The following is a 27,932-nucleotide window of genomic DNA, read 5'->3' as shown; positions in this document are numbered from 1 at the left end:
CATAATTAGCATCATCATTATTCTGGCTGGAGCAATTGCACTCATCATTGGCTTTGGTATTTCAGGTATGTGATTTCTTGCATTACTGCAATCTATTCACCCCTCACCATTAAACTCCTAATCACTCAGTGCGTTAGCATGGAAAGAGCCCAGAGCTTGGACCCAGAAAACCTCAGAGTACAGCATTCATTCTTCTACTTCTTGTGCTTTCTCTACATTAGTCAGTTAAGTCCTCGACTTCAGTGTCCTCATTTTTTATTATTTATTTATTTATTTTGAGACAGGGTCTGGCTCTGTTGCCCAGGTTGGAGTGCAGTGGCATGATCTCAGCTTACTGCAACCTCCACCTCCTGGGTTCAAGCCATCCTCTCACCTCAGCCTCCCAAGTAGCTAGGACTACAGGCATGTGCACCACCATGCCAGGCTAATTTTTTTATTTTTAGTGGAGATGAGGTTTCACCATGTTGCTCAGGCTGGTCTCAAACTCCTGAGCTCAAGCAATCCACCTGCCTCGGCCTCCCAAAGTGCTGGGATTGCCGGCCTGAGCTACCGTGCCCAGGCTAGTTTCCTCATTTTTGAGTAGGGAGATACTGTCAACATCACAAGTTAGTTGAGATAATCAAATGAGATGTTTATCAGTAGTCTATCAGTCAGTGCTGAAGATGTCATTCTGGGATCATAGGTAAAGTGCTGCCTCTGAGCCATTCTGTCAGTGGTTGGCCTGGGTAGATGATTTCTTTGCAACGAAGCTTCAGCTGAAGTGTTAAAGAATATCAAGTCTTTGTACACAGGGGTCTTAGGTAAAGAGACAACTGGTCATGACTACTGTACCATGTAGGAAACAGATACCGCTGTAGCACAGATGGTTAGTTTCTGAACGTATCTAGCCAATGTCAGTTGCAGAAGAGTCTCTTCACTTTCCTCTTCTGCATAGGCCACTGCTCTGAAGCATCTTTTATGGATGCTGCTTTAATTTTGACACTGAATGAGTTAAGGCTGGCAGCTTTTTTCTCTGAGGCAAATTGTCTGCTCTTTTTTTCATAAACCACCTGACTCAGTCCAACACATTCATTTTAACTCAGTCTGTGACCAAAGCTCCATAACTTTATTTTCTATATTCCAGTGGCCTTTCTGCCACGCTTCTCCAGTGTGGACATGCTGCCACTCAATACTGTCACAAAGTCGAAGCTAAGAAAACTTGCTAGAGTTGTGTTTGCTAGAAAAGGCATTCATCCCTTCCCCACTTTCTTTGTCATCAATCATATATTTTTTAGGCCAGTTGTGGTGGTTCACGCCTATAATCCCAGCTCTATGGGAGGCTGAGGTGGGAGTACTGCTTAAGGCCAGGGTTCAAGACCAACCTGGGCAACAAAAAGAGACCCTGTCTCTACATTAAAAATAAAAAAAGTAAATAACATGTGTATTTTATCTTCCATTCATTTTTTTCTATTGGGGTATTTGTCTTTCTCTTTTTGATTTGTAGGTAATTCCTTCTTTATCACGGATGCAAACTAGTTACAGGTATCACCAAATCTCTTCTACTCTACACTTTGCTTTTTTACTCTCTTAATGATGTTTTTCAGTGAGCAGAAGTTCTTAATTTTAATTTTTATTGATCCTTTTCTTTATACTTGGAGCTTTTTGTAACCTGTTTAAGAAATCTTTGCCTATTCCAAGGTCGTGAAGATGTTCTTCTAGATTATCTTGTAGAAGCTTTATTGTTTTGTCTTTCACATTTATATCTGCAAACCATCTCAAGTTAATTTTATATGTAGTACAAGAGAGGGGTCAAGATTCATTTTTTCCTTATGGTATCCAATAAACCCAGCACCATTACTGAACACACTGTCCTTCCCCTACTTCCCTTCAGTACCATCATGGTCGTAAATCACGTATCCAAATGTGTGGGGATCTGTTTCTGAATTCACTAGCCTGTTTCATTCTAATACTGATTTCCTATGTTAATTTATTTCTTTTCCTGTTCATAATCTTGGTTGTTTTCTCTCAACCAAGTTTCTGAAATCACTAGCCTGTTTCATTGTAATATTGATTTCCTATGTTTCTGTTTCTGATCTGTTTCTGAATTCACTAGGCTGTTTCATTCTAATATTGATTTCCTATGTTAATTTATTTCTTTTCCTGTTCATAATTTCGGTTTTTTTTCTCTCTTTCTTTCTCTCTATTCTTCTCTCTTTCTCTTTTTCTTTCTTCTGCTCTTTCTCTCTCTCTCATATACCAAAATAGATTTATAAGGTATTGTTAGCTTTATAGTAGTTTTGAAAGAACCAGCTTTTAGCTTATTTATATTTTCTCTGATCTGTATTCCTATTTTACTAATTTTGGCTTTTGTCTTTATTAATATTCCTCTTCCTGCTTTACTTGGCCATCTTTCAATTCTTTTTCTACTGTCTCAAAATAAAGCAGCTCACAAGGAGTGTGAGTGCTTAAAAAAGCAGCTCACAAGGAGTATGTCCGAAAGGCCAATAAATAGCTTTTAGTAGATACTGCCATTCAGTTTTCCAAAGTGATGAGTCAATCTACTCTTCACCAGCAATGCATGAGAGATCAAGCTCTCCACACCCTCACCAATACTGGGTGTTGTGGAATTTTGTGGTTTTAATTTCTGTTTCCTGGTGACAGAGACTGAGTACATTTTCATATGCAAAACATAATGTGGAACTACAGAAGAGCACAAAAGAGTAAGTTCTGTATGATTCTATGCATATGAAGTTCAAAAACAGGCAAATGGATCTCTGCTGGTCAAATGTAGAATAATGGTTCTTATTACCTTTGGGGACAAGTAAGCAGGTAGCAGTGAGGAGGGGCATGAGGGCACTGCTGGGAGGGCAGTAAGGTTCTATTTCTTGGTGTGATGATGGTTACATGGAATAAAGTTATAATCATTCTTCAAGCTGTACAGTTATGATGTGTGGATTTTTATGTTTGTATACTTCAGTACAGACATACAAAAACATTTGTAAATGTATATATAAAAACATAAAATGTATATAATGTCATGTATGTATATATACATTTTATGTTTACATACATATATATTCTTTTTTTTTTTGAGACAGTCTTGCTCTGTCGCTCAGGCTGGAGTACAGTGGCATAATCTCGGCTCACTGCAGCCTCTGCCTCCCAGCTTCAGGTTATTCTTCTGCCTCAGTCTCCTGAGTAGCTGGGATTACAGACGTGCACCACCACACCTGGCTAATTTTTTGTACTTTTAGTAGAGATGGGATTTTGCCATGTTAGCCAGGCTGGTCTCGACCTCCTGACCTCAAGTGATCCGCCCACCTCGACCTCCCACAGTGCTGGGATTACAGGTGTGAGCCACTGCTCTCTGATTTACATATATATTCTTTATAAGGAAATAAAATATAGACTGATAAACCAAATATTTTGGAATAACTTTTAAAGATAGTAATGCTAAAGTACATTTTGGTACCTTCCTCACTAAGGCTTAACTCTTTTTTTCTTTTTCTTTCTTTTTTTTTTTTTTTTGAGACAGAGTAGCTGGGATTATAGGTGCGCACTACCACACCTGGCTAATTTTTTGTATTTTTAGTAGAGACAGGGTTTCACATGTGTAGCCAGGGTGGTCTAGATCTCCTGACCTTGTGATCCACCCGCCTCGGCCTTCCAAAGTGCTGGGATTACAGGTGTGAGCCACCGCTCCAGGCCACTAAGGCTTAACTGTTAATTATAATTTACCCTATTCCTGATCTTATACATCACCTTCAACTAAAACCCTAGTATTTATTTGTCACTCTAAATCTTGATGACTAAACTGTCTTGGACCTAAGGCTCACTGGCTTTGCATCAGAACTCTTAGAGAGTTGTTTATCTTTTGGTTGTTAGTGGTGTTGACTCCCCTAGCAAGAATTTTCACAATATCATAACTTCCCTGTGTTAGTCAGCAGGTTTGCTACTTATATCTTTTCCTGTTGCATAGCGACAGCCACCTCAAGAACTGTACTCAGCTCCTTGAATGCACAGGGTGCTCCGTAAGTGCTTTTTGTATGGACAGTTGGATGGATGCATGGAGGTGTGAATAGATGGAAGTAATAGTCTGCTCAATCCAGTAATGTACCATCAAAAATTTAAAACTCTACTACTGCCAGTAAAAAGGTGTTCTGCCTCCTTCCCATTTCACAGGGTGACAGCTGGTTATTTGGATAAAGTGGGCAGTTTGTTAGTTTAATACTATTTAGTTGGATTTTTTCAATTGCCTCTATTAAAAGGACTATAACCTTTATCAGAGATCATATTATCACATTTTAAATGAATTCAATAAAATGTTAGCTGGTTTAATATATAAGACATTGAAATTAAGCAAATAGCATTAAGCAGATGATGATATGTATTAGGCCGTTCTTGCACTGCTATAAAGAAATTCCTGAGACTGGGTAATTTATAAAGAAAAGAAGTTTAATTGGCTCACGATTCTGCAGGCTTTACAGGAAGCATGGTGCTGGCATCTGCCTGGCTTCTGGTGAAGCTTCAGGGAGCTTTCAGTCATGATGGACGGCGAGGGGAAACAGGCATGTCATATGTCGAAAGCAGGAGCAAGAGGGAGAGAGAGTGGTGGGGAGGTGCCACATAAGTTTAAACGACCAGATCTCATGTGAACTCAGGGCCTGAGAGCTCACTTATCACCAAGGGGATGGGCCAAGCCATTTATAAGGGATCTGCCCCAATGACCCACACACCTCCCACCAGGCCCCTCCTCCAATATAATATAATTGGGGATTATATTTCAACATGAGATTTGGGTGAAGACAAATATCTAAACTTTATCATGATGATAATATCTTTTGAATCCTTTCTTCATGCACTTCACTGTACTAAATAACTTTGCATGCATGATTTGCCTTACTACACACAACAAATGGGAGGTAGATGTTATTACTATGATGAGATGAGAAATGTGTGGAAGGACACACAGCAGTCAGCAAGTGAGCATGGCTGTATTTCAAGCCTTGGGAATTTGTTTCCCGAACCTACACTCCTACCCATCACCCCATACCAATGACAACGTTCACACAGAGTTGTAGTGGAGAAGGGTGTTTTATGGTTTGCCTTGCAGGCATGATTCCTGAGACCACAGCTTTTGAAAACATAAAACTTTTCCCCAATACAGAAAGAAATTCTATTTCTTTGTAACTTTCCTGATGCTGTATATGCCACCTTCTCATAGCCATCCTGCTCCTTACAAATTCTAAATAAAAACCCCAGAAAACATAAAATGCATTTGCGGTGGACCATTTGAAAGAGAGGTTGAGGGGTTCCAATCAGCCCCTGGTTAAAGGACAGCCCTTGTGGGTAAGCCTTCAAGAAGGAAGGAGACGTGATGGAAGGGCCCCTAACCATACCCAGCCTAGTCCCTGCGCTAACACGCACTCTCTGACTTTGAACAGCTCTGTATAATGGAAGAATCTCAGAATCAGAGCCATTCCAATCTCAGAGCTCACACTAACTGTATATCCTTTGGGATACAACTTAAACATTTCCTCATTGGTAAAATAGGCAGGGTCATTGTGAGAATTAAAGGAGAGTCCACTCACACACCTGTGTGTGATAAACAGCTGCCATTGTTATTTATATTGATGCCATCAATGCTTTTAGTAAAAATTTGCTATTATTAACGCATTCATATAGCACCTCCTAGGAACTGCACAATTTCCTGGTCAACCAGGAAAGGCCTCCTTTGAAGCCACAGGATGCTGCCTCCTAATAATTGTTACAAACAAAACCTGGAACTGTAACATGTGTCCCGTATCGCCCCCGCAACCCCCACCCCCCTGCCAGAACTGGGAAGCTGTTGAAAGACCAAAGAATGACTTAGACAAGTCCAGTTTGGTGAGTAAATGAGTTTATTAGGACTTACATACAGGGCACTCCTGGGTGGCAGCAAGACAGCCCTAGAGATCTGTGCCGTCTCTCATATCTAAGCTGCTTTTAAGCTGGTTTTCTGGCTCTTTGCCTGCTGTGTGTTTGCAATGAGACTGTTTTTCTTGGTGAGTTCTCAGATACTCTCTGGGATGTTTAGGTTCTCAGGGACATCTGCTCCTCAGCTGGGCACCAAGGCCTTGGCTTACCACCCAGCTGTTGGGGTTCAAGCAGCAGACATACACCCTTAAATAACCTGGTGAGTGACCCATCACACTACAATGATGCTCCAGCTTCAGACACTGGATAAACCGACTAGGTGTGTGCTGATGACACCAAAATGGAAACATTGCACAGTTTATTTAGAAAATATTTGATCTGTCCAAAAAAACCTTTGAGTCATCTGAGAAAATAAACAGCTGTGGGCCTTTCTTACACTTATTTTGTGGTTTTTAGTTGTTTTGATTTTTAAGTGAAGTAGGGATATCTTCTTATTGGGTTGGCACTCTACATGTCTCAATCTGGCCCTGGGTATCAGAAAAATATGGTAGAAAGGGCATAGGCTCAGGGCCAGACCAGATTGTGTTTGACCCTGACTCTACTAACAGCTAGATCCAAGGCATTCGGCAAGCCATTTAACCTCATGGAGTCTCTATCCTCATCCATAAATGGGTATAATAGTCATTCTTACTCTCTCATGGCTTAAAATGAGTCACTGTAAGCAAACATTTAGTGAAATGTTGTTTTCCTTACCTCCTGGGGCTCTGATCTGCAATCTTTCCAAATGATTGTAGTTAATAATGGTTATCAATATCAATACTGATTTAAGGTTTAGCATGTGGCAATTCAGGAACTATATTTAGCACTTTACCTGCATTGTATCATTAAGTCCTTTCAGGAACCCTCTAAGGGAGCATCCCCATTTTACAGATTTTAAAAAATGATGAAATAAAGGGTTAGAAAACTTGACCAAGGTCACATATCCAATAAGTGGCAGAGCTGGGACTTCAACCCAGGCAGCCTGTACCTGTGCCATGTTCTCAAACACCATGTTCTGCTGCTTTCCTACATTGTTCCCATATCTGGCCTTGCCCAGTGTCCTTTTAAATTTCTTCTCACGGAAGCAACTGTTCTCCCCACCCCACCGTCTTCTTTGGCAAGAGTGACACACACAGGTTTGACCCCAAGGTTAAGCTCTGCATTTCCACCTTGTAAGCCATGTACTGTGGTGCCCATCTGGACAGCTGAGTTTTAGCAGATGCTGATGACCATCTGCTGAAGACATCTAGCATGCTCTCTATGCTACTGGAATGTACGAACCTGTCTTTCTGAGTCATTTCAAAGGACAGCTCATTTTCCAGGTTTTATCCAGTGCTGTAGGCTGCCCCAGCTTCATAGTTTCTGTAAAGAATCCTTGTCTTGTGTTACCTATACCCCCACTTCAAGATATTCCTGCTCCTACAACGGAGCGCTGATTGAATAGTACTCCCACTGTGTGAACCCAGAGCTGCTCAGGTTTCGTCTTGCCCCTGCTTTAACAGCCCCACTTTCCTCATGCAGACAGGAGCTGTGGTAGTTAATTAGCCCTCACAAGCTGGATAATTAATTTTCAGTAAGTGGCTCAGTCTTCCAATTTTAAAGGGGTTTAATGAAATCTTAGAGGTAAATGAAATGCTTAAAATCTGTGCCCATTTAATAGAATTCTCTATCAATAGGTACCTGCCTCTAGCCCATCTCCATGGGGCCCTTTTGTCCTTTGACTCAACAAGTCACACAAGAATCTCGGTGGAGTGAGTCTCTGTCTCCAAAAAATAAAAAAAAAGAATCTCTGGTGGTCAGTAGGCCTGGAGAGTCATAGGAGGCCAGACAGCATAATCCTCCTTGAGCCTATGTTTGTTTGCAAGTCTGAATAGTTTATTTTCTTGTGAGAAGTAATATTTACATGTGGTTGCTTGCAAATTAAATTTTATCACTTTTAACAGTCATTTGTTCACTTAACAAACAAGTATTTTATTGGCTGCTTTCTGGGTGCAAAGCAATGGCTAGGTCCCTGTGGTTTCAAGTTCTTTGAACTTGAGAGAGATGATTTGGGGTATCTGGTGGAAGAAATTTCTAAGCAGCAAAGCATTCAAGAGGTAACTTGGGTGCTGTTAAAGGTATTCAGTTTTATAAGGGAAGCAGAGCATAAAAGTTTGGAAAATTTGCAGCCTGACAATGTGAAAGAAAAGAAAAACCCATTTTCTGAGGAGAAATTCAAGCTGGCTGCAGAAATTCGCATAAGTAATGAAGAGCTGAATGTTAATCCCCAAGACAATGGGGAAAATGTCTGCAGGGTATGTCAGAGGTCTTCATGGCTGCCCCTCCCATCACAGGGCCTAGGAGAAAATAGTTTTGTGGGCCGGGCCCAGGGTCCCCATGCTGTGTGCAGCCTAGGACTTGGTTCCCTGTATCCCAGCTGCTCCAGCTGTGCCCAAAAGGGTCTTGGGCCATGGCTTCAGAGGGTGCAAACCCCAAGTCTCGGCAGCTTCTATGTGGTGTTGAGCCTGTGAGTGCACAGAAGTCAAGAATTGGGGTTTGCGAACCTCCACCTAGATTTCAAAAGATGTCTAGAAATGCCTGGATGCCCAGGCAGAAGATTGCTGCAGGAGTGGGGCTCTCATGGAGAACTTCTGCTAGGGCAGTGCAGAAGGAAAATATGGGGTCGGAGCCCCAACACAAAGTCCCCCCTGGGGCACCACTTAGTGGAGCTGTGAGAAGACAGCCACTGTCCTCCAGACCACAGAATGGTAGATCCACTGACAGCTTGCACTGTTCTTCTGGAAAAGCAACAGACACTCAATGCCAGCCTATGAAAGCAGCTGGGAGGGAGGCTGCACCCTGCAAAGCCACAGGGGTGGAGCTGCCCAAGACCATGGGAACCCACCTCTTGCATCAGCATGACCTGGATGTGAGACCTGGAGTCAAAGGAGATCATTTGGAGCTTTAAAATTTTGGACTTGCATAGGCCCTGTAACTGCTTTGTTTTGGCCAATTGCTCCCATTTGGAATGACTGTATTTATCCAATACCTGTACCCCCATTGTGTCTAGGAAGTAACTAGCTTGATTTTGATTTTACAGGATTATAGGTGAAAGGGACTTGCCTTGCCTCAGATGTGACTTTGGACTGTGGACTTTTGAGTTAATGCTGAAATGAATTAAGACTTTGGGGGACTGTTGGGAAGGCATGATTGGTTTTGAAATGTGAGAACATGAGATTTGGAGGGGCCAGGGATGGAATGATATGGTTTGGCTGTGTCCCCACCCAAATCTCATCTTGAATTATACTCTCATAATTCCCATGTGTTGTGGGAGGGACCCAGTGGGAGATAATTTGAATCATGGGGGCAGTTTCCCTATACTGTTCTTGTGGTAGTGAGTAAGTCTAATGAGATCTGGTGGGTTTATCAGGGGTTTCTGCTTTTGCATCTTTCTCATTTTTCTCTTGCCACCACCATGTAAGAAGTGCCTTTTGCCTCCCTCCATGATTCTGAGGCCTCCCCAGCCATGTGGAACTGTAAGTCCAATTAAACCTCTTTTTCTTCTCAGTCTCAGGTGTGTCTTTATCAGCAGCATGAAAATGGACTAATATAGTAGGTAAGACAGACATTGTTACCTCCAATTTTCTAAGATCCAAGGAGGTTACATGACTTATTGAAGGTTACATGGCTATTAAGTGACAAAGCCAAGACTTGAATTTTCATCTTCAAACCCCAAGTCCAATGTGTTCTCAAGGTTTGGGTTACTTGGTCTTACATAAGCCATTATATATGACAGATCTGCGATATATATATATATATATCAAAATGATTGTCTTCCTGCTCTTTCTCTTCTTATTGCCTCTCATGTTCTTCTATATTTTTAATTTATCACAGAAGTCTCTGTCTGGCTTTCAGCAATGAAGGGTTTGGTTGTAGAAGTTCCAAGGCTTCCCTTAGCATTGATCTTTGCTTCCTGAACTGCAGGGAGACACTCCATCACAGTCACTACTGTCGCCTCAGCTGGGAACATTGGGGAGGATGGAATCCTGAGCTGCACTTTTGAACCTGACATCAAACTTTCTGATATCGTGATACAATGGCTGAAGGAAGGTGTTTTAGGCTTGGTCCATGAGTTCAAAGAAGGCAAAGATGAGCTGTCGGAGCAGGATGAAATGTTCAGAGGCCGGACAGCAGTGTTTGCTGATCAAGTGATAGTTGGCAATGCCTCTTTGCGGCTGAAAAACGTGCAACTCACAGATGCTGGCACCTACAAATGTTATATCATCACTTCTAAAGGCAAGGGGAATGCTAACCTTGAGTATAAAACTGGAGGTGAGTTACTTTTGGAGAGAGATTTTTTAAAGCACCAAAAGTATTTGAGGCTAAAGATTATGAGTTGCTTATGAAATATGTTGTGATCAATATCAGACAATGATGCTCCCAATTCTGCTAACAGCTATTTTTGCCATTTTATGGCCAAGACTCACACCAACCCCAGAAGGAGCCAACTATAAGAGAGGCCTTAAAAATCTTTTGTTCTGGGTTCTCTCTGCTTCAGAATTTCCAGGTGTGTTCTCTATTCAAAAAAATAAATGTAGCCTCTTTTGTGGCAGCCCCTGGTACAGCTAATAAGAGCAGCCTAGCCTGGGACATTTCCACGCTAAGTAGACCCAAGCGCAATCCTGAAATCAGTATCTTCAGAGACTCATGACAGTGAGTGCATTTTGGAAGTTCAAAGGGAACTAACCAAAATGAAAACAACATTGTCCTATAAACTCATTAATTCCCCTTCCCCTGCAACAATGAAATCCACCCTTTGTTGCCAACCCAATTTAACATATGTTTTCTGAATGTATATACAAGGGACTCAGGTACTGTGAGGAGTACAAAAATGATTAAAGAGATTTCCCCTACCCTTACAGAGCTCATAATATAGATCTCACAGAGTTAGGGGTCAGGACAGAGATAATAAAAGTCTGTAAATGATAATAATTAGTAAAGTGTATCAAATGCTTTAAGAGAAATATAAATGGAGTGATTGAGAAGAAGAGAGAGATCCCGTTCAAATGCATAGGAGGGAAGGGATGGGAAAGTCCCCTGGAGAAGCTGGCATTTGAGGGGAGCCTTGAAGGATAGGCAGAAACCGGGCCTTTCCAGCCTAAACTAGTATGCACATGTCTTTCTTGCACACCTCATAACATGTATATGCAATGATTCGAAGCTCAGATCTAGAAACAGACCTGTGTAAGTACAGTGGCCTGGGCAAAGCAATCTCTCTGAGCCTCAGTTTCTTCATCTTAAAATGGGGTCATGTCAAAGGGATACTGGAGCCAACTGAAAGAGCTTCCAATGGCAAAGCTGGAACAATTTAAGCAACAAAATAAGTAACATAGTATTGAATTATAACTCAAAGGTATAGAATAAATACATATGACTTCATACTTATTTAAATAAATGAGGGATATGAAACAAATTCCCCTTACAGATGAATTCCAAATAATTTATTTAGATCTCTTCCCTCCAAAAAGTGGAGCTTGAAACCTTCCCTACCCCACTCAGGGTATATTGGACTTAGTGAAGTCCAGCTTCCAAAGAAATCCGGCAAACACTGCTTTAGCCAGGTGATCCAGGTTAACATCATTAATAAGTCATGTTAACAGCATGTACCTTCTGATATAATGTGATGGGAAGGGCACTTTACCTCCTGTGCTCTTCCTCTCTAAAACCTGTAACCTCAGTCTAATCAGGAGAAAACATCAGATGAATTCCAACAGAGGGGCAACCTACAAATTACCTAACCAGTACTCCTCAGAACTGTCAAGGTCGTGGAAAATACCTAACCAGTACTCCTCAAAATACCTAACCAGTACTCCTCAAAACTGTCAAGGTCATGGAATATACAGAAAATTGGGAAAACATGACAGACTAGAAGAAACTCAGGCAACATGATGACTAAAAGCATGGTGTTGTTCTGGAAGGAATCTTGGAACAGAAAAAGAACATTAGTGGAAAAACTGTTGAAATACAAATCAAATCTGGAATTTAGTTGATAGTAATATACCGTTGGCGGTTTCTCCGTTTTTTTCTTTTTTTTCTTTTCTTTTTTTTTTTTTTTTTTTTTGAGATGGAGTTTCGCTCTTGTTGCCCAGGCTGGAGTACAACAGCACGATCTCGGCTCACAGCAACCTGCACCTCCCGGGTTCAAGTGATTCTCCTGCCTCAGCCTCCCAAGTAGCTGGGATTACAGGCATGCACCTCCACAGCCGGCTAATTTTGTATTTTTAGTAGAGACTGGGTTTCTTCATGTTGGTCAGGCTGGTCTTAAACTCCCGACCTCAGGTGATCTGCCCACCTCAGCCTCCCAAAGTGCTTGGATTACAGGCATGAGCCACCGCGCCTGGCCTCCAGTTTCTCAGTTTTGACTAATGCACATTGGTTAAGTTGTTGACACTAGAGGAAACTGGGTGAGGCCTATGCCAGAACTCTATACCTTCTATGCAACTTTTCTGTACACGTGAAATTATTTCAAAATTAAAAGTTGATTTTTTTTTAATGGGGATGATAGTATTCACAGGAGTGTTGTGAGGATCAAATGAAATAAGGTCTGGAATACAGTACTGGCACAGAATATACCCTCAGTGAATGGTGGTTCATTGTCATGTAAACTTAGTTTCCCACATCATCGCCCAAGAGCGTGTTCCCTGCCCGCTCCGAGCATGAGTCTTGTCTCTCCTGCTAGAGAACAGACTCCTTAAGGGTTAGGCAAGGGCTTTCCTTTTACTACTTACTCAGCACCAACTCAGTCCCAGGTAAAGGAAGATGCCAAATAAATTAATAAATTATATTTTACCCCAATAAAAAGTCCAGGCTTAAACATTTTTCCACAACTGTCTCTCTGCCTGGATATGGGGGGAAGCTAAGTCTTAATTTCAAAATGCAGTTAACTCTCCTGCGAGGAGAATTACCTTGGAGGAAAACAAATGTCTGTTTCTATCCCTGGATACCAGAGCTGGACAATCTCTACCCAAGCAAACTCCAAATCCCTGTGATGACAAAGCTTGTGGATGGAATTTCTGTGGGTGATAGATGAATGCTGTTTGTTTCTTCTTTCTCCTTCTCCCTACCCACCCTAACTTTATCCTCCAGGGAGAAAAATACATAAAATCCAGAAGCTTCACAGATCCCTAGGAAAATGCCTAATTTCCCTAAGGGATAAGCTTTTTTATGACCACTGAAGTTCCTCTTACTTGGAGAAAATTTTCTATTGTAACAATAATATACCTAGAATTTAGGTCCTTGGGGTTTGTGATTGGCCAAAGGGTTGTGATGTATAGCAATACTATGAGCAAATAATTATTCGCACCTATAATACAATGGGCCATACACAGGTGGACCTCTGAGGAAGTACTGAGTGGCTTCAATGATTAAAAAAAAAAAAAAAATGACTGCATTTTTAAGACCTAGCGCTTCAAAGGCTATATTGTCTTATGTGTCTGACTTTGGCATCTGCCCTTTCTGACTTTTGACCCTGCAGCCTTCAGCATGCCGGAAGTGAATGTGGACTATAATGCCAGCTCAGAGACCTTGCGGTGTGAGGCTCCCCGATGGTTCCCCCAGCCCACAGTGGTCTGGGCATCCCAAATTCACCAGGGAGCCAACTTCTCGGAAGTCTCCAATACCAGCTTTGAGCTGAACTCTGAGAATGTGACCATGAAGGTTGTGTCTGTGCTCTACAATGCTACGATCAACAACACATACTCCTGTATGATTGAAAATGACATTGCCAAAGCAACAGGGGATATCAAAGTGACAGGTGGGTTCCTCCATGCTTTTGTATGGATTTACTGGGGAAAGAGTAAAATCTAAATTAAAATTTAACTTCATTAATAGATATATACCAAGGCACAAAAATCTCTAGAGTCCTCTTCACTAAGAATTTGATCACTCAATTCCAGTTGAGATTGTATTACATAAGAGAAAGCCCAACACAAAACAATATGTATGGCATATAGGTCAAAGATGGCAATTAGGTTTCATCTTGTATGCTTTCTCATTGACTGGTTGTCTGGAGAACAGTGTTTAGGATTCTGAGGTTCTGTGTAACTCAGTAGAACTACCTTGCTACAGCAGTGAGGAAGTGATAATTAATTACTCGACATCTTTGATATGTTCAGCTGGACTTCAAGCCCTCCAAAACAGGCTAGAAACCAAGGTTTGGTTCCACCCTGCCTTTGAGAAGGCTGTGAATCTGAAGACTAAAAGTCTGGAGTCTGACTTAGTTTTATTCATCCCTCATGGGACTGACTCATGATCCCACTAATATTGGCTCAGGATTAATCCGAAACCCCTAGATGGAACTGGTCTCCCAGCACCCTAGCTGAGAGCTGGCTGAGAAGACCCAGCACCCTAGTCTCCCTGCAGTGCTTTAGTGCATACAAAACCTTAGGTTGAGTGGTAGTATCAAGAAAATGCATAGACCGAATTTTGACTTTTAAGACCATCCTTCCTGGGGCTAAATTGGATTCAAACTGTAGTGAAAGGAGTATGTCAGGAGGCTGCCATTTAAATCAAGCCTAGCACTGGGCACAAAATACCTTACACATTATAAGTACCCTATAAATGTTTGCTGAATCTAACTGAATAAATCATATTCTTATGATTTTTTAATTTGAAATTATACATATGAACCCAAAATTATCTACAACTCGGATATATCAATTTAAAAAATAAATTACACACACACACACAAAAGTAACCTATGGAATGGGAGAAAATATTTGTAAATCATTTTAAGGGGTTTCAATCCAGAATATATTAAGAACTCCTACAACTCAACAACAACAAAAATCAAATAACCTCATTTTAAAATGGGCAAAGTACTTGAAGAGACATTCAACCCAAGATGATGTAAAAATAGCTAAAAAGCAAACGAAAAGATGCTCAACATCACTAATCATTGGAGAAATGCAAGTCAAAACCACAATGAGATATCACCTAATGCCCATTAGGGTGGCTACTCTAAAAACAAAATAAGGCAAAAACAGAAAATAACATGTTGGTGAGGATGCGGAAAAATTGGAACCCTCATGCACTGTTGGTGGGACTGTAAAATGGTGCAACTTCTATAGAAAATAGTATAAAGTGTCATCAAAACAATTAAAAAAAAGAACTACTGAGATACGAAGCCAGCCGGACTTCGTGGGTCGAGTGGGGACTTGGAGAACTTTTCTGTCTAGCTAGAGGATTGCAAATGCACCAATCAGCACTCTGTCTAGCTAAAGGATTGTAAATGCACCAATCAGCACTCTGTAAAAATGAACCAATCAGCACTCTGTAAAATGGACCAATCAGCGCTCTGTAAAATGGACCAATCAGCGCTCTGTAAAATGGACCAATAGGCAGGACGTGGGCGGGGCCAAATAAGGGAATAAAAGCTGGCCACCCGAACCAGCAGCACCAACCCGGTAGGGCTGGTGTCTCCGATGTGGAAGGTTTGTTCTTTTGCTGTTCACAATAAATCTTGCTGCTGCTCACTCTTTGGGTACACACTAGCTTTAAGAGCTGTGACACTCACTGTGAAGGTCTGCAGTTTCATTCCTGAAGTCAGTGAGACCACGAACCCACTGGGAGGAACAAACAACGCCAGATGCGCCATATCTGAACATCCGAAGGAACAAACTCCGGACACACCATCTTTAAGAACTGTAACACTCTCCAAAAAAAAAAAAGAACTGTAACACTCAGGTCAGGCACGATGGCTCACACCTGTAATCCCAGCACTTTGGGAGGCTGAGGTGGGCGGTTCATGAAGTCGGCAGATGGAGACCATCCTAGCTAACATGGTGAAACCCCCTCTCAACTAAAAAAACAAAAAAAAAATACAAAAAATCAGCCAGATGGTGAGGGCGGGCACCTGTAGTTCCAGCTACGCGGGAGGCTGAGGCAGGAGAATGGCGTGAATCCGGGAGGCGGAGCTTGCTGTAGCCACGGTGGTGCCACTGCATGCCAGCCTGGGCAACACAGCAAGACTCCATCTCAAAAAAAAAAAAAAAACTGTAACACTCACCGCGAGGGTCTGCGGCTTCATTCTTGAAGTCAGCGAGACCAAGAACCCACCAGAAGGAACGAATTCCGGACACACTATCATATGATCTAATAGTCCTGCTTCTGGGTATGCCTTCAAAAGAATTCAGAGTCTGAATGAGATATTTGAACACCCATGGTCACAGTAGCACTATTCATGAAAGTCAAGAGATAGAATCAACCCAAAATGTCCATTAGTAGATGAGTAGATAAACAAAATATGGTATACACATACAGTAGAATACCATTCAGGCTCAAAAAGGAAGGAAATCCTATCATATGCTATGACATGAATGAACTTTCAGGACATTATCTATGTGAAATAAGCCAGTCACAAAAAGACAAATACTATATGATTTAAACAAAGCATCTAAAGCAGTCAAATGCACAGAAACAGAAAGTAGAATGGTGGTTAGCAGAGGGCAGGGTGGAGGAGTTGAAGGAGAAAGGTTTTTGTTTAATGAGTATAAAGTTTCAGATTTGCAAAATGAAAAAGTTCTAATGATTTGTTTTATAACTGTGGATATACTTAACACTACTGAACTGTACACTTAAAAATGGTTAAGATGGTAAATTTTGTTTTTACTGCAATTTTTAAAAAGTATCTAATTAAAAAATTATATATGAGAGCGAGAGCTCTTGCACCATCTTGAGGAACAAATTGGCAACTATCCTGGTTAGGATTATTAGTTGCCTGTAACAGAAAACCAATATAAATAAATCTACTCTGAAAGGGAAATGTAGGAAGTGTACTAGAATGTTGTGGAACCAAAGACAGGAAGTTCAGTTGACTTCAGGATCAACTGGAACCAGGAACTTAAATCTCATTGAGATTCTTTGTCTCTCATTTCTACTTAATTATCTCTTTACTCTCGTTTTAGTCCATATGGCAAGACGTGATTGCCAAGCATTCCTATATTTAAAAATCTCTTACTCAAGAGAGTGGTGAGACTGAACCTCAATTCATCAGTCTCATTCTACATTCCCAAGAAGGACTTTGACTCCACTTGGGTCAGCTGCCCATACCTAGGCCAATGAGGCAGTATCAGATGAAAGGCCTTCCCAGAAGAGAAGGAGGGACTGAAGTATTGGTCATTTAAAACAATGGGTGCTGACAACAGTATCTCAGTCCAGTTCCCAGTAAAAAGCTCCAAGCTGTGTAAATAATGTCTTCTAGTAGCAAGGGCCACAACTGAACAAGACATAGACATTGAGCACACCTTTTATTCAATTAACAGATCTGTCTTCTTTACATGTTTGTTGGATACATCAAAACAAGTGTTCGAAGTGCCAGGCTAGGATGAAATACAACTTTTGGTAGCTCAAAATTAAGAAAATAGCAGAATTTCTTATTGTTATAGACAAAGTAGGTGCTCCATGCATGTTTTTAAACAAGTAGGGCCATGGGATTTACATATTGTGTTCTCTGCCTATACTGCTAATTTAGGTCATTCATTTAACAAATATCTATTGTGTGCCAAGTAAGTTCAGAGTACTTTTTTAAGCCCCCGAGATACTGAAATGAATAGCATAAGTATCGAAAGAGAAGTTAATCACAGTGTAGATTTAGTATCTATGGGAAAGAGTTGTTAATTATGACTGAAGTGGATCCATAAGATAAGGCAGAGTTCAGGCTGGGTTTTGAAGAAGAAAAAAAATGGTTTGGATAAAATGGGAAGACATGAAGTCAGGAGCTTACAGTAATGGTCTGGGGGAGAAATTATGAGAGTATTAACTGGAGCAGGGGCAATGGGAAAGAAAAGGGGGAAGAATCAAAAGTCGTATAAACAAAATAATGTACAGTCCTTGGCGATGCAAATGTGAAAGTCAAAAGAAATCACAAGTCAAAATGGGTTTGATATTTCTACCCAGGATACTTAGGAGGTTGGTGATGCTACCAGAAAAAAAAAACCCACCCCAAAACATAGGAGCAATATGTGTGGGGAGTAGATAAGGGTTTTAGAGATGTCGAGTTTGAAATGCCCATAGTGTACCCAGGTAGAGATGCCCAGTGCTTAGCACAATAGCCAGCACGTGATAGGTTTTGGGGACAACACTACACCCTTACTCCATATATTTCCTTTTATGAGAAGGGATCCCCACCAGTGTCATCTTTTTAGCCTCTCTCTTCCTCCCTCTTTCACTCTTCCCCAGAGAACAAGGAATTAATTTATCTGATTGATGAGTATATTAGGAGCAGCTGGATATAAGTAGCTCAGCTCCTTCTTTTTCTTTTTGTTTTTGCTGACTCTCAGGAAGCCCGTGTACATTCTGCTGTGCTCCTGCAGGCCGTCAGTTGTTCAGGGGTAGAATCTGCTCCTGCAGGAGACTTGCACCAGTCTGGTTCTGTCTGACAGTGGGGAGTCTCGGCTGTAGCCCACTTGCCTACCTACAAAGCCTCATTCTCTATTAACATATTTTCAGCACTAAAGGTGATATTTTGATCTTCCAGTTGCCTTATTTTTTTGTCCTTCTCTTTAATTGGTTCAGAGCTAAGCTGGGGAAGAGGCTGTTATTTATTGGACTTCTTTGAACCCCAATAGTAGGTACTCAGAAATATTTACTGAATAATTATGTTTTTAAATGACATATCTAGCAGCAACTGGAAATCTAGATGTGGAACTCAGGACAGAGTTCAAACTAAGGAGGTGGACTTGGAAATGACTAGCATGAAAGTGATATTTATTAGGCTTGAGTGATGTTGGCTTTATTGTCGTTTTTACAGCCAATACTTATGGAGTGCTTATTATAGGCCAGACACTGTTCTAAGTGCTTTGCATGCATTAACTCATTAATCCTCATAAGAACCTTATGAAGTAGGTTATTAGTATTCTAGCCCTATTTATAGATGAAGAAACTGGAGCACATACATTGAGTAACTTGCCTAAAGTCACATAGCTGGTAAGTGACAGAGCTGAAATGAAATAAAAGAGATAGGATTGTCTAGGGAGGAAATTGAGCAAAAGAAGCATGATTTCATTTCTTTACATCTACCATTCTCTGCTTCAGAATGAGAATAATACTTCCTAGACACTTTATAGTGGTATGATGAAAGCTAATGTAATGACATGGATCCTGTAAAGATCACTGCCTGGAGGGAAAATGCGTCTCAAGCCAAGAACTGGCCATGGCTGTTTGTTTAGCCTATTCTTTATTTGGTAACCCATAACAATCTCTTATTGGTATAGTTTTTCATTCGGCTGAGTGTTCACTGGAGTGGACCACAGAATGGAATTTTCTTTGAGGAAAGAGAAAGCTCTACTTTTAAGCCAGTTACGGAGAGGTGGGCAAAGGGGTAAAAAATTGCCTGAATTAGGAACAACTTGTTCTGTTTTTCAGGTACTTTTCTTTGCTAACCAGTCATGTGAAGAAGACATCCAGCTTCTCCTGTATGACCCTAAACTTTTTCTCTCACTTCACAGAATCTGAGATCAAAAGGCGGAGTCACCTACAGCTGCTAAACTCAAAGGCTTCTCTGTGTGTCTCTTCTTTCTTTGCCATCAGCTGGGCACTTCTGCCTCTCAGCCCTTACCTGATGCTAAAATAATGTGTCTCGGCCACAAAAAAGCATGCAAAGTCATTGTTACAACAGGTGAGATTAATCACAAATAGTGTGGGATATTGGTTCTGTGGGTGCTTGTGCTCCTAATGAGAGTCGGATAGCCTTCAGCATCAGCCACAGAAAGAAACATTTAATGACACCAGGGCTGTGACATTGTTTCCACTAGTACTGGGAAAGGTAATCATTTGTTAGGTCAGCAAACAGCATAGACTTCATTGACAGACCCATAGGAAAAATAACATACAATTCAAGTATTTATGTAAATTCAAATACCTTTTAAGTTACTCAGTCATCAATGAAGGCAAAATAACTTATTGAAAAGAAAGAGATATTTAGCCCTGACTAATTACCCTGGATTCCACTGTTATTTATAAAGCATATCATCATTCACATAAAACCCCTCCCTGCCCCTCCAGCCGGCCCCTGTGGACAGTTGGCAGATGACTCACCAACTAGCCCTCCTACTGAGATTTCCTTCTCACTTCAGTCCTCTGGCTCCAATTATTGTTAGGATATTTCCTTTTGAATATTCTTCTGCATATGAAATGTGTATAAAGCTGAGATCATGAAGTTCCAGTCGATACTCCCATATTACTCAGTGGCATCCCCACCAAGCCTCCAGGGTTACAGCCTCAGAGCTATTTTTGTCTCCCCTCTGTCCCGCATGTCAATTTCTTATCAACCCCTACCTATCACATTTTCCCCTGTGTTGCCTCTCAGATTGACCCTAATCCAGCCTTCATCATCTCACACCCAGACTGGTTCTGAAACACTGTACCTGCTCCTTCCTTTCCCTGTTTTAGCTGATAGGAAACACGGTGCCAGAATCGAAGTATTCTGAAACACGATTTCATCATAGCCTTCCTTTGCTCCAGAGCCTAAAGTGACTCTCTGGGCATAACTATATCGAAGTCAAAGTCACAGACGCATACCTACCCACCATTACTACCTACCACTACTGCTGCCTACCACTACCTGCTAACTACCATTACTTTCTGGTCTTGCTCCCTCCCTCACTGTCTTTTCCTGGAAATCTTCTCTACTCTATGGCAATTTATACCCACTACTTCCTTTATCCATTTTAGGAAAATGCTTCCTAGCTTATATCCCACCTTCCCAAGAGTCTTTGTATTTTATATCCTCTTGGCATGCATGTATGATTTATATCTTACACTCTCCAGGGTACATGTATTCCTTGCCTACATTGCTAAGTCCTCAGAGGCAGGTAAAGATCTGTTGATCTGCTTCTTTTCATTCTTTCTCTTGTTCTCCAAGATTTCACTATAGTGCAGTGAACAAAGGAGATTCTTTGTAAGGAAACCTGCCAGTTTTCATCATTTCCAGTCCTCCACAGTTGTCAGCAGAGATTTCCCTAAGGAAACTGTCCCTTGGGAATCTCACTAGTAGAGGGAAAAGCACTTTTTTCTTTCCTTGATTCCCCACAACACTGCAAATGAGTGTTTAATAACCTGCAACTAAATAATATGTCCTATATAACATAGCTGACTCATCTTTACCTTGTATTCCCTTAGAGTAATAATTTACAGCTTTAAAAAAATATCCACAACATACATCTAATGGATAATGTTCACATGCAGCACACGTAGGCTTATATACAATTACCCAGTTAGCTGCAGTCCACCTCTTTCTCCCTGGCACCATAGAGGAATAACCATAAATCAAGTAGATTTTTAAAAAGTAAATGAATAAGGCTGGGCATGGTGGCTCACACCTGTAACCCCAGCACTTTGAGAGGCCAAGATGGGAGGACTGCTTGAGCCCAGGAGTTTAAAACCAACCTGGGCAATATGGTGAGACCCCCATCTCTACAAAAAAATTTAAAAATTAGCCAGGCGTGGAGGTCCACCTGTGGTCCCAGCTACTCAGGAGGCTGAGGTGGAAGGATTGCATGAGCCCAGGAGCTTTAGGCTGCAGTGAGCCATGTTTGCACCACTGCACTCCAGCCTGGGCAACAGAGTGAGACCCTGTCTCAAAAAAATCATGATAAAAGTAAATGAATAGAACATTATTTGAGACACACATTATAATGGGTAATGGCATTTTAGGCCACACACACTCCCTGGTTAGGAATTGAGGCAGAAACCACCTTTCCACCTCTATTCAGGAGCCTGCCCAGACTCCTCTCAGTTCTCATTTACTATAAGGACCCATCTCTTCTCTTCCTTGAGACTGCCACTGGGATGATACCCCGTTAAGGAGAGATTCAAGCCATCTCTTTTTCCCCAGCAACCCATGGGACCATGTGGCCTCAATGGAACAACGTCAAAATACTGAAAAATAAGCCCCTTTCTAAACAAGAGATACACCACGCAGTGGCAGGGAAGCTCTCAGTTCTCAATAATCGTTTTGTGAATGGCTATAATGGTATCTTATTGCTGTTATTTCCACAATCCCAGGGATCTACAGAACTATTTCACCACCAGATATGATCTAGTTTTATATTTCTGGGAGGAAATGAATTCATATCTAGAAGTCTGGAGTGAACAAACAAGAGCAAGAAACAAAAAGAAGCCAAGAGCAGAAGGCTCCAATATGAACAAGATAAATCTATCTTCAAAGACATATTAGAAGTTGGGAAAATAATTCATGTGAACTAGACAAGTGTGTTAAGAGTGATAAGTAAAATGCACGTGGAGACAAGTGCATCCCCAGATCTCAGGGACCTCCCCCTGCCTGTCACCTGGGGAGTGAGAGGACAGGATAGTGCATGTTCTTTGTCTCTGAATTTTTAGTTATATGTGCTGTAATGTTGCTCTGAGGAAGCCCCTGGAAAGTCTATCCCAACATATCCACATCTTATATTCCACAAATTAAGCTGTAGTATGTACCCTAAGACGCTGCTAATTGACTGCCACTTCGCAACTCAGGGGCGGCTGCATTTTAGTAATGGGTCAAATGATTCACTTTTTATGATGCTTCCAAAGGTGCCTTGGCTTCTCTTCCCAACTGACAAATGCCAAAGTTGAGAAAAATGATCATAATTTTAGCATAAACAGAGCAGTCGGCGACACCGATTTTATAAATAAACTGAGCACCTTCTTTTTAAACAAACAAATGCGGGTTTATTTCTCAGATGATGTTCATCTGTGAATGGTCCAGGGAAGGGCCTTTCACCTTGACTATATGGCATTATGTCATCACAAGCTCTGAGGCTTCTCCTTTCCATCCTGCGTGGACAGCTAAGACCTCAGTTTTCAATAGCATCTAGAGCAGTGGGACTCAGTTGGGGTGATTTCGCCCCCCATCTCCGGGGGAATGTCTGAAGACAATTTTGGTTACCTCAATGAGGGAGTGGAGGAGGATACAGTGCTACTACCAACTAGTGGATAGAGGCCAGGGATGCTGCTCAACCTCCTACCATGTACAGGACGTCTCCCCATTACAATTACCCAATCCGAAGCGTCAACTGTGTCAGGGCTAAGAAACCCTGGTTTTGAGTAGAAAAGGGCCTGGAAAGAGGGGAGCCAACAAATCTGTCTGCTTCCTCACATTAGTCATTGGCAAATAAGCATTCTGTCTCTTTGGCTGCTGCCTCAGCACAGAGAGCCAGAACTCTATCGGGCACCAGGATAACATCTCTCAGTGAACAGAGTTGACAAGGCCTATGGGAAATGCCTGATGGGATTATCTTCAGCTTGTTGAGCTTCTAAGTTTCTTTCCCTTCATTCTACCCTGCAAGCCAAGTTCTGTAAGAGAAATGCCTGAGTTCTAGCTCAGGTTTTCTTACTCTGAATTTAGATCTCCAGACCCTGCCTGGCCACGATTAAAATTAAGGCAACAAACATATACCTTCCATGAAGCACACACAGACTTTTGAAAGCAAGGACAATGACTGCTTGAATTGAGGCCTTGAGGAATGAAGCTTTGATGGAAAAGAATACTTTGTTTCCAGCCCCCTTCCCATACTTTTCATGTGTTAACCACTGCCTTCCTGGACCTTGGAGCCACGGTGACTGTATTACATGTTGTTATAGAAAACTGATTTTAGAGTTCTGATCGTTCAAGAGAATGATTAAATATACATTTCCTACACCATTGTCTGCCTGGTTTGTCAAAAAAAGTGAGTGAAGGGAAGATGGACTAAAAAGCCATAGAGCAGGTTCTAAAGATTAGTACCTAACACTTAACAGGCCTTCAATAAATGTTTGTTGAGCGAATGGGTAAATGAATGGGAGGAAAGATAAGACTGTGAGTATGGGCTGAGTGGCTGGGTCTAGTTTCTTAGTGAAATTCCACTGGGCTTATACCAGCCTGGCACATTTCCATCTTGGGAGATACCAGTAGCAATGGGCTTCAGGCAGATACATGTAGGAGAGTACATATAGGTGGACAAACTAATTGCTCTATTGTCAAGAAATCTGACTTTCACTACTGAGAAATTATTAAATTCTCAAACATTAGAGCTATAAAAAACTCAAAGTCATCTTTTCTAGTCCTTTAATTTTTCAGATAAAGACCCAGAGACTCAGGGTAAAAGAAATGTAACTGGCTATGCTCAGATTTTATAACATTATAAAAGCCACACTGGTAATTGATAGAGAGATGTAATCTACAGAAAATTTAATTGCCAAATGGAAAATTCCCAGAGGATTTTTAGACCAACTTTGCCCTGTTGCATTCCCAGTTTGGTCCCAATATAGGCCTTCTGCAAGAAGAGATCAATGCCGAACCGAACTGAGAAAGCAAACTGTGAAAGCATGAACAATCCCGGCCCAGATTAATTATTTGGCTTTGTCCATGAGCACACAGTAGGTACATTAGACAACAGATGTGTCATATCACCCCGACTGCAAGGACCAGATTTTGAGGTACACCATAGACATCTGGGGATGTTCAAACCGATGTGCCAAAGGAGAAAACATTTCAGAAGTGTCGACACATTTGAGGGAACAGACAAGTCAAACTTCGAGGTGAAGTATGGGCTGTCAGCTATCTCCAGGTTGTAAATACACAATGACCTCAATCTGTGCATTGTTAACTGGGGGAGAGAAGTGTGCAGGGGTTATTATTACATAATAAGGATTCTGCCCTGTGGCGTATGTCATGTGCTTTGGTTCTGTTGATGAAACTTGTAATTCCCAGTCTGCTTCCAGCTGGTGAAGTCTCCACACATCCATCAGGCTGCTCTAATTCCCACTATGTTACTATGTGTTTGAACTGTTTGCTCCTTCGAACCTTGGCTTATTTCATCTTTCATGGAATCATTCCCAGGAGTTTCAATATGGGAGTCATCAATGAAAATAAACAGAGTCACAGAAACAGATGCCTTGTCCATGAGCACACAGTAGATACCTTAGATAACAGATGTTATCACATCAGCCCAACTGCAAGGACCAGATTATGAGGTACACCACAGACATCTGGGGATGCTCAAACCTAAGTGCCAAAAGCTAAAACATTCCAGAAGTATGGATACATTTGCTGTCTCCCATCTTTCTTTAAATTTTACCCATAATCAAGGTCCCTCCAAAATTCTTCTTTCCTCATGAAGCTATCTATCACTTCATGGTCCAATGCACCGTTATGTTACTCTTTTCTTTAGTCTACACATGCATTTTTTTCATTGCTGTGCACTTGGACTCACTTGAAGATGATAACAAAATAAGGATGGGACCCAGGCAGCCCTTGGAAGTTTGCTCTGTGAAAGAGGATCAAGTAGATATTCCCTGGCAGGCTTGTTTACTGATGGTGTCTGCTGGGCCAATGCAATTAATTTGCAGCCTGGAAACAGCAGGTCTGTAGTTATCATTCCAGGAGCCCCTGTCCACTGGAAGATTGGCTCCCTTGATGATGGCATTGCCTTGACTCTTCTCAAAGTCATAACTTTGACCTTCAGCTTTATCTTATCTCATCAATTCAAATTGCCTGGCCTAAGAAGTATTCTTAGTAGTTTCAATTGAAAGATCTCTTACCCCAAACTCTAAAAGTTACTTTAAATAAGAACTTTATGGACACTTTGGTCTTATATCCTTTCCTTAGAACAAACCAAAAGCTATGTTCAGTTCATCTAGCCTATGAGCTGCTCATGGTAGACTGGAACCACTTCCTTTCTCTCTAGTTTTCTAATTTGCAGTTTCCAAACTTTATTTGTAACCATTCGTGTATCATTATAGGGAGAACTATTTAGGTTTTGACAGATTAAATCTGAGAATCTTATAGTATTTAATATGACTTTGAAGAGATGGATCAGGTAGCCATGTATAACTCAAGTGGTGAGTCCAGGTCTTATACCTCAGGTAGGTAAGACTGGATGAGAGACAGGGTGATAGCATAAAGATGGCAGTTTCTAGTGAGAGGCAGCAGGTACTCCCGAAACAGCCAAGTCTCAGCCTGCTAAATGAGGCTGTATGAGAAAAATGATAATTGTCTTCAATTCCTCTCACCTTCCCTTTTATCTGTTTTTCCTTATGGTTCAATCAACCCTCCTCTAGGTCTTGTGTACTCTCCATCTCTCTACTATTACTTCCATCAAAACTCCCACCAGCACTGCCCCCAACAAAAATGCTTCCTGGCATTCAGCGATACATGAGAAGGTAGTTTATCAACTATAATTTGCATTAGCTTAATGCACTGCCCTCCCATATAAGCAAAGCCTTACTTTATTGAAATAAACCTACTAAGAGTGAAGAATAAGGTATCACAAAAATATCAAACTTGTGAGAGATACTTGGGGTATCATACTGTAGACTGACAATTCTCAGTCTGGAGGCTCAGGGGTGCTTTATAGCAATACAGATATTAACGCCTCCATGCCCCATTGCTGAGTTAAGAATCACTGGGAGGCCAGGTGTGGTGGCTTATGCCTGTAATCCCAGTGCTTTGGGATACCAAGCCAGGAGGATCACTTGAGGCCAGGAGTTCAAGACCAGACTGGGCAACATAACAAGACCCTGTCCTTACAAAAAAAAATTTTTTTTTAATTAACCAAGTGTGGTGGCATGCACCTGTAGTCCCAGCTACTCAGGAGGCTAAGGTGGCAGGATATTTTAAACCCAGGAGTTCAAGGCTGCAGTGAGCTAGGATCATGCTGCTGCACTCCAGCCTAGGTGACAGGGTGAGACCCTATCTCTTAAAAAAAAATTCACCATGTAACATGAGACATGTTTGAAGAGAACACATCACCTATATAAACATGTAACTATTGTGGAAATCTGAGGTCTACTGATGCAAATAACCACCTTTATAAAAGGGAAGGAAATGGAGTGCCTCTTATGGGTCAAGCTAGGTATTTCTCTCATCCAATCCTTATCCCATAAGGTGGTATCATTTTGACCCTAGCACCATCACCATCACCATTTTATAGAGGAGAAAATATGTTCTGAGAGGTTACGTAACTCACCCAGGATCACATAGCCAACAGGTTAACCAGAATTCAAACCCAAATCTATCATCACAACCCACAATATTTCTGAAAGAGTATAAGAATGTGCAAAATTGCTACATAAGGTTTAAAACATTGTATGAATATTGACAATCATATTCTTATTTGTATCAAAATATGAGGATTTGTTGGGAGGTTCAGCTTCATAAGATCTTCAGCCATCTGTGAGGAGGATGGTTCCTCTCCCTGGAGGAGACAGCAATGACTGCTCAATTACGCTTAGGCCTTCTCTGATGCACAAAGGGACTGGCAGTGACAGTGCAAGCCTCTTCCTAGCTCACTGTGAGGACACTGCCTTGTGCTCACGCATCTCCTTGGAGCTATCTTCAAGGCTTCACATGTAGTCTGTAATCTGATGAGGCAGAAATCCCTTTACCAGATGATGCAAAATGTTTCCTGAGACCAGATTATGTGTTCCTTGTTGTTGGCCTCAAGTATACCTGGAAAGAACAGATGTAATTATTAAATCCTCCTGAGTCCACTAATGTTGAGAATAGATTACATATGGTTCTAGCCTCTTTGCCATGACCCACCACACTGCTTTTATATAGTCAAATCTATCAATAATTTCTATTTTGGTTTCTATCTTTATATTTAAGTACTTCCCTTAGTACTTAGGCCTTCTGTAGCCCTCAATTATACAAAAAATTAATCTTTACATTTTAATGCTTCCATGTTTTATTTTTAACATTTAAATATTTAATCCAATCTGAAATTAATTTTTTGTATATTCTGAGAAGAATTAAGTATTATTTTTTCAAGTGATTCTATAATACCATTTGTTAATTTATCCTTACCCTCACTGACTTTTTAAAATATTTTATTATATGTATTTTTCTTACATATACTTGTATCTGTTTCTGAACTTTTGATAACCTTTGAGACCTACAGTTTTAGCCAGCATATACAGAAAGGAAAATGCTATGTGCACATACATTCACCCAGCCATTCCCTGGAGATGGGTAAGAAAGA

General features: G+C 41.1%; 1 protein-coding gene across 1 annotated transcript; it reads left to right on the top strand.

The window, feature by feature from the left end:
• On the top strand, window positions 1-27,458 carry VTCN1 (V-set domain containing T cell activation inhibitor 1). The gene is made up of 5 exons (XM_003806288.5): window positions 1-65; window positions 9,898-10,245; window positions 13,448-13,726; window positions 19,419-19,588; window positions 21,976-27,458. The coding sequence occupies exons 2-4, from the start codon at window positions 10,086-10,088 to the stop codon at window positions 19,541-19,543; spliced, it is 564 nt and encodes a 187-aa protein (XP_003806336.2). The 5' UTR covers window positions 1-65; window positions 9,898-10,085; the 3' UTR covers window positions 19,544-19,588; window positions 21,976-27,458.
• The last annotated feature ends 474 nt before the right edge of the window (window positions 27,459-27,932 follow it).

The sequence above is a fragment of the Pan paniscus genome, chromosome 1 (assembly GCF_029289425.2).
Source record: "Pan paniscus chromosome 1, NHGRI_mPanPan1-v2.0_pri, whole genome shotgun sequence".
Lineage (NCBI taxonomy): Eukaryota > Metazoa > Chordata > Mammalia > Primates > Hominidae > Pan > Pan paniscus.
Note: the sequence above shows the minus strand (reverse complement) of the source record. Positions and strands in the feature narration are given on the sequence as shown.

Coding starts and splice junctions, on each gene's coding strand:
- VTCN1 (XM_003806288.5), top strand. CDS start 10,086: ATGTTCAGAGGCCGGACAGCAGTGTTTGCTGATCAAGTGATAGTTGGC. Junction 10,246..13,447: donor CCTTGAGTATAAAACTGGAG/GTGAGTTACTTT, acceptor TTGACCCTGCAG/CCTTCAGCATGCCGGAAGTG. Junction 13,727..19,418: donor AGGGGATATCAAAGTGACAG/GTGGGTTCCTCC, acceptor CTCACTTCACAG/AATCTGAGATCAAAAGGCGG.